Source organism: Hydra viridissima, unplaced genomic scaffold (assembly GCF_058129835.1).
Source record: "Hydra viridissima isolate aposymbiotic clone 2 unplaced genomic scaffold, HvirCarnegie_v1 scaffold_57, whole genome shotgun sequence".
Lineage (NCBI taxonomy): Eukaryota > Metazoa > Cnidaria > Hydrozoa > Anthoathecata > Hydridae > Hydra > Hydra viridissima.
Window position 1 is genome coordinate 49,704 of NW_028324341.1, and position 6,103 is coordinate 55,806.

Consider the following 6,103-nt stretch of genomic DNA (forward strand, 5'->3'; position numbering starts at 1 on the left):
TTTGCGCAAATGTAGGTATGTTAGAGAGTAAAAGTGCATGAAAAGCCTCGCTACTTTGTTAAAGGTAGTTTTTGAATAGTTTTTCAAAGCAAGTTTAGCGTAGTTTTCCTCTTTTATGTTTAGACTATGTAGCTTGACATCACAGAACACAAAGCTCAAAAAGGCAAGATAAAATATAAGTTAATCGTAAAATATAGATGTAACAAAGTTTAGACTGCATAAAAAACCAACAACATAATAATCTACTAGGCATGTTTAAGTTGAATTAAATAATGTCCTTTGCGCAAATATAGGAAAGTTAGAGTAAAAATCCATAAAAAGCCTCGATACTTTGCTGAAGAAGAAGATGACTATATGCAACTTTTTAAAATTGTGAGCTATCTATATCGATTTAGGTCCTTTTTGAGTACTTTTTCAAAGAAAAGTTAGCGCAGTTTTCCCCTTTTAAGATTAGATTATGAAGCTTGACATAACAAAACACAAAACTAACAAAGGCAAGATAAAATATAAGGTAAACGCAATATAATGTATAGATGAAACTAAAGTTAGGCTGCATAAAACAAACGGGTAACAATACTCTTCTATGTATGTTTACATTGAGTTAAATAAAATCCTTTGCGCAAATATAGGTATGTTAGAGAATAAAAGTGCATAAAAAGCCTCAGTACTTTGCTGTAGAAGAAGTGGATGAGTAGATACAATTTTTTAAATTTGTGTGCTGTCTCTATCGAATAAGTTAGTTTTCGAGAGTTTTTTCAAAGCAAAATTAGCGTAGTGTTCCTCTTTTAAATCTAGATTATCTCAAAAATAGATTTCGAATAGTTTTTCAAAGAAAGGTTAGCGCAGCTTTCCTCTTTTAACATTAGCTTATGTAGCTTGACATCACAGAACACAAAAAGATAAAATAAAATATAAGACAAACGTAAAATGAAAAATAGATGTAGCTAAAGTTAGGCTGCATAAAAAACCAACAACATAATAATCTACTAGGCATGTTTAAATTGAATTAAATAAAATCCTTTGCGCAAAAATAGGTATGTTAGAGAGTAAAAGCGCATAAAAAGCCTCGCTACTTTGTTAAAGGTAGTTTTTGAATAGTTTTTCAAAGACAGGTTAGCGTAAATTTCCTCTTTAAAGTTTAGCTTATGTAGCTTGACATCACAAAATATAAAACTCAAAAAGACAAGATAAAATATAAGATAAACGCAAAATAAAATATAGATGAAACTAAAGTTAGGCTGCATACAAAACCAACAACATAATATTCTACTAGTTATGTTTAAATTGAATTAAATAAAATCCTTTACGCAAATATAGGTAAGTTAGAGAGTAAAAGTGCATAAAAAGCTTTACTTTGCTGAAGAAGAAGATGAATAGATGCAACTTTTTAAATTCGTGAGCTATCTCTATCGGTGTAAGGTAGTTTTTGAACAATTTTTCAAAGAAAAGTTAGCCTAGTTTTCTTCTTTTAAGTTTAAATTATGTAGCTTGACATCACAAAATACAAAACTCAAAAAGACAAGATAAAATATAAGATAAACGCAAAATAAAATATAGATGAAACTAAAGTTAGGCTGCATACAAAACCAACAACATAATATTCTACTAGAAAAGTTAGCCTAGTTTCATTCTTTTAAGTTTAGATTATGTAGCTTGACATCACAAAACACAAAAAGGCAAGATAAAATACAAGGTAAACGTAAAATAAAATAGAAGTCAAACAAAAGTTAGGTTGCATAAATACAAAAACTGCATTGCCAAAAATAGAATTTGTTGTCTAGAAAGACCTTTTAAACTTTGTTTCTTTCGTTTTTTGACTTAGTGAATCGCGATCTGGTTTTTCTTAGGCGCGCTTGTTTCTTAGTTGTTTTTTTTGTAAAGAAACTTTATTCAGACGTTTTTTTTACGCAACTCCTTTAACATTATTTTTAACAAAGTATTCTTTTATACGTGTTTACATTGAAATAAAACCCTTTGCGTAAATAGAGATAAATTAGAGAGCAAAAGTACATAAAAAGCCTCGCTACTTTGCAGAAGAAGAATTGGATGGCAAGATTCGTGTGCTTTCTCTTTCGTTTAAGGTACTTCTTGAATATTTTTTCAAAGAAAAGTTAGCGTAGTTTTCCCCTTTTAAGTTTAGCTTACGCAGCTTGACATCACAAAACGCAAAAACCAATAAGGCATGATAAAATACAAGATAAACGTAAAATAAAATAGAAGTGAAACAAAAGTTAGACTGCATAAAAACAAAAAAAAAAAAAAAAAAAACATAATATACTTCTATGTATGTTTACATTGAACTAAATAAAATCCTTTGTGTAAATATATGAAAAAATAGAGAGTAAGAGTTCATAAAAAAGCCTCGCTATTTTGCTGAAGAAGAAATGGATGTCTAGATCTTTTAAAATAAGGAACTTTTTGATTTCTTTTTCCGAAAATGGTTGGAGCAGTTTTCCTTTTTTAAATTTCACTTATGCAGTTTAACATCACAGGAAATATTATTTTGCTTTTTAACAAACTCTTAAAAACATCAGAAGTAATTCTAAATGCAACTCTATTAAAAGTTTTCACAGAATAACAAAACGACTTCTTTTTTTTTTTTTTAAAGATAAAAAAAAGTTTGAACTATCTTTAAATAAGAAATGTGAGAACAGTTTAACAGAACTTCTTGTTTATTATGTCTTTAGCGAAACAGATAAAAATATTTGCAAAAGCATAGATAAAACAAACTACACAAAAGGCCCATCTTTATTGCCAAACTGAACAAACTTATCTAAACTACATAAATGGTTTCACGATATTGCCATATTGAACAAACTTTTCTAAACTACCCTCTTTTTGAATTTTTAGCTTCATGTTTTTAATTTTGTCTTTAATATGGCTTTGGTAGGAGTACTTTTGCAAGACATGAATGAGCTTGTCACTGCTATGATTTGCCAAGATGCCAAGGTAATCTTTGTACGAGCAACTTGAGCTTACATCTGTAAACACGTCTTGCAAGATGTATGCCAACACCAAAGCTGCACATCGTGGAAAACTTCTGGTGTTGAACCATTCGTTGTGGCCAGGGCAAGCATTCAGCTCTTCAACTATTTCATCTAAAATTTTACAAACTCAAGTCATAACACAAAGTGATTAAATCAAATATTCATTTGGTTCTGAAGTAAGACAAGATTTATTCTGTTTTTTTATTTATTTTTTTTTGTTGACCTTATTGTTTGCACTGATAGCAATAACTGGTTTTTGAAGATTACCTAAATGGCATTGGCTAACTTCTGCTTTGTTTTCCTTTGTTCTTGGCTGAGTTGATCCTGAAATAAAATAAAACCATGTTCATTTTTCTAATTCATAAAAACCATCAACAGTTTCTAAGTGTTAGAGATGATAACAAGCTGTGCATGATTTCTAACGGTGATGTTTCTAACTTCATCATTAGAAATCGGGTAGACACAACTTTCTAAAAGTGCACTTAGCAATGATGGCTAGTTTTTGTTAACAGTTAACCATCTGAAATTGTGCAAGAAGAGGTTTGTGTTTATATATCTTTGTATAAATTAGGTTTTACATTACCGATGAGTTCTTGAGTGAAAGATGGCATTTCCAACTTGATTTTTTTTCTTCTTGGATCTTTTACTTCTAAAACATAATCAGTTTTAGTATCATTCACTTGTATAAACATTTAAGCAATCACAGAATTAGTCCTGCAACAAATACATACACACTTCTGTGTTGTTTTTTTGTTTTGTTTTGTTTTTTTTACAGCTCTAACAATAACAATAGGGCAAGGAGTTGATTTGGGCATTTTCATTTTTTGAAAGCGTGTTGAGATTTGCATAAAAATCAAAAATCAAAAATCAAAAAGAATTTACCTCAGGATGTAGAGGCAAGACTTTGGCTAAATAGGCTACCAACAGATTGAACAGCATAAGGTGAGAGCTGCTTTGCAAGAACAGTACCAGCCTGTTGGACAGGAACAGCTGAAACTGGATCAGATGAAAGAAACAAACTGGGTTTGGCCAATGTTTGCTGAAAAGCAACAAGGCTAGGAGTCAGAGGAACAGAAAAGACCTCTTTTGAAGGACAGAAAGCGACTTGCTGAGAAGGAGAAGCAGAAACAGGTTTGGCAACCACTTGCTCATTAAAGTAAACTGGAGAAAGTTTTGCATGGTGTTCAATAAAATCCGGTTCATCAGGAAATAATGTTAATGCAAGAGGAGAACAAGCTGTGCCAACAGGAACAGCTAGAGTCTGATCTACATCCATACAAACAGCTTGTTCGTTAGGAACTAGTTGTGCAAGAGCAGGGGATAGTTCAAGAACTGGACCAGCGATTGTTTGTTCAGATGGAACAGACGAAACAGGAGTTGAGGTAGGTTCACACAAGAAATCTACGGCATGGTCGTTGCTATCCTCTAAAGGAACATTGTTTTCTACAGCTGGAGAAAACGGAACCACTGTGGTACAGCTGAAAGTAGCAGCACATTCTTCAGAGTCAGAACCGGAGTCTAAATCTTCCTCAAAGATGTCCTCAACCTCATGAAAACCGTACTCCTCTGCATTAGTTTGGAGCCAGTCCATCACATCCTTCTCCTTCTTTGGTGGTCTCTCAGACTTTTCAACAGTCAAAGACTCTATGACTCCGAAGGACTGTCCGATGCCCAGGGCAAAGCGCAACTCCTCTGCAGCGTTCCACTGGGACACATAAAAGCTATCCATTGTGTTCCTGCTGTGCTTCATGTAGAGTGTAGCAAACCGCTCGCGATCTTCTTTGCTGTTGTTGGCAAAGTAAGTGGCTATCGAACCGCGAATGCAAGTGGGAGTAAGACGCTTCATGGGAATGTTTACTTGGCTTTTTCTGAAGCAGGACGTCAGGCAAGAGGAGATAGCAGAGGAACCCATCTGGTAAACAGGCACTCTAGTTGCACCGAGTGTCACACATTCGTCTTTGTTGGGTCTCATCGATGGAAAAAGGGGCCTGTAGCAGTCGCTCAACTCCAAAACAGTCTTGGTGTCTGCAGCCATGTAGTGAGAGTCGTTGACAAGAAGGTCTCTGTATCTCCAGCAAATAAATATCGATCAACACTTTCAAGTCGTTCGGCACTAGAATGTTTTTGGCTCCGTACTTGTATGCTGTTTTGTAGCGCTCTTGCACAATGCAATATCCACACTCACTCTTCTCAGCAGCCATGTAGTCTCTAATGTTTAAAAGAGCAATGTTAGATTTTCTTAAACTGTTAATTACAGTGACAGAGAGCAGAAGATGGTTTCGTAGAGACACAGCATTGTCTCTAGTCGGTGTAAGAGACGGCTTTCTAATCGATTCCACTAACTGTCTTACGTATGCAGACTTGCCATATTCGTTCAGCAAACTGACATTGATGATGTTGATGCATTTTTTGCTTTTCACAAGGCTCCTCCTCAAAGAACGAAAGGGCCTCAGCACTTTTTGTAACTCCTCCACCTTGCAGCGCAAACGTCGGATGGCCTCATGAGAAAGTCCGAAATAGACATTCCTGGCTTCACTGAAACGAAACAGGAGACAAAGGTAGACAAGGCGGTTGTACAACGTGTGACAAGACATGGCTTTTGTTTGGTCAAGTTCACTCAGCTTGGAATTGAGCTGAATGTTTTTAAAGTGCATGGAAAAGTATCTATCCTCCAAAACGTTGGAATTGGTGAGAGCGTTCGGGTGCAGCGTCAGCGTGCTGTCACAACATGTCAATATTTCAACAACTGCATTTTTGTAGATCTTTGCTTGTGACAAAGTGTTGTTGTTGGCTACCACAAGCCACTTTTCAAAATCTCTGAAGAGCTCATCTGCTGACTGGTAATAAAAGTGAAAAGCATCTTTGTCCAGCTGAAACAAGAGTCTCTTATCTTCTGTCAAGACGGAGGAGTTGGAAACCAAGTGCTTTAAGGAATTAAAATCAGAGTCTAGGACGGATTCGGTGTTCAGCTCTTTGTTTTCTACAGAGGTGCATTGGTTTGCAGAAGGAGCCTCGGACGAACCAGCAACTGATGAGGGCAAGCTTAAAAGAGGATCAGAGGAAAGAACCGGAGAGAAAAAGAGGAGGAAGGCCCAGGAGCAGAGGATGCAGAGCCT

The 6,103-nt window shown here is 35.2% G+C and overlaps 1 protein-coding gene across 1 annotated transcript; it reads right to left on the minus strand.

Moving 5' to 3' along the window:
- Positions 1 to 3,270: 3,270 nt before the first annotated feature.
- LOC149876021 (uncharacterized) lies at positions 3,271 to 4,466 on the minus strand. The gene is made up of 2 exons (XM_090075869.1): positions 3,870 to 4,466; positions 3,271 to 3,636 (listed from the first exon to the last, which is right to left on the minus strand). Exon 1 carries the CDS (start codon positions 4,261 to 4,263, stop codon positions 3,871 to 3,873), a length of 393 nt encoding a protein of 130 aa, XP_089931995.1. The 5' UTR covers positions 4,264 to 4,466; the 3' UTR covers positions 3,271 to 3,636; position 3,870.
- Positions 4,467 to 6,103: the final 1,637 nt, after the last annotated feature.

What these genes read in the sequence shown, in the direction of transcription:
- LOC149876021 (XM_090075869.1), bottom strand. Translation starts at nt 4,263, where the DNA reads ATGGATGTAGATCAGACTCTAGCTGTTCCTGTTGGCACAGCTTGTTCT.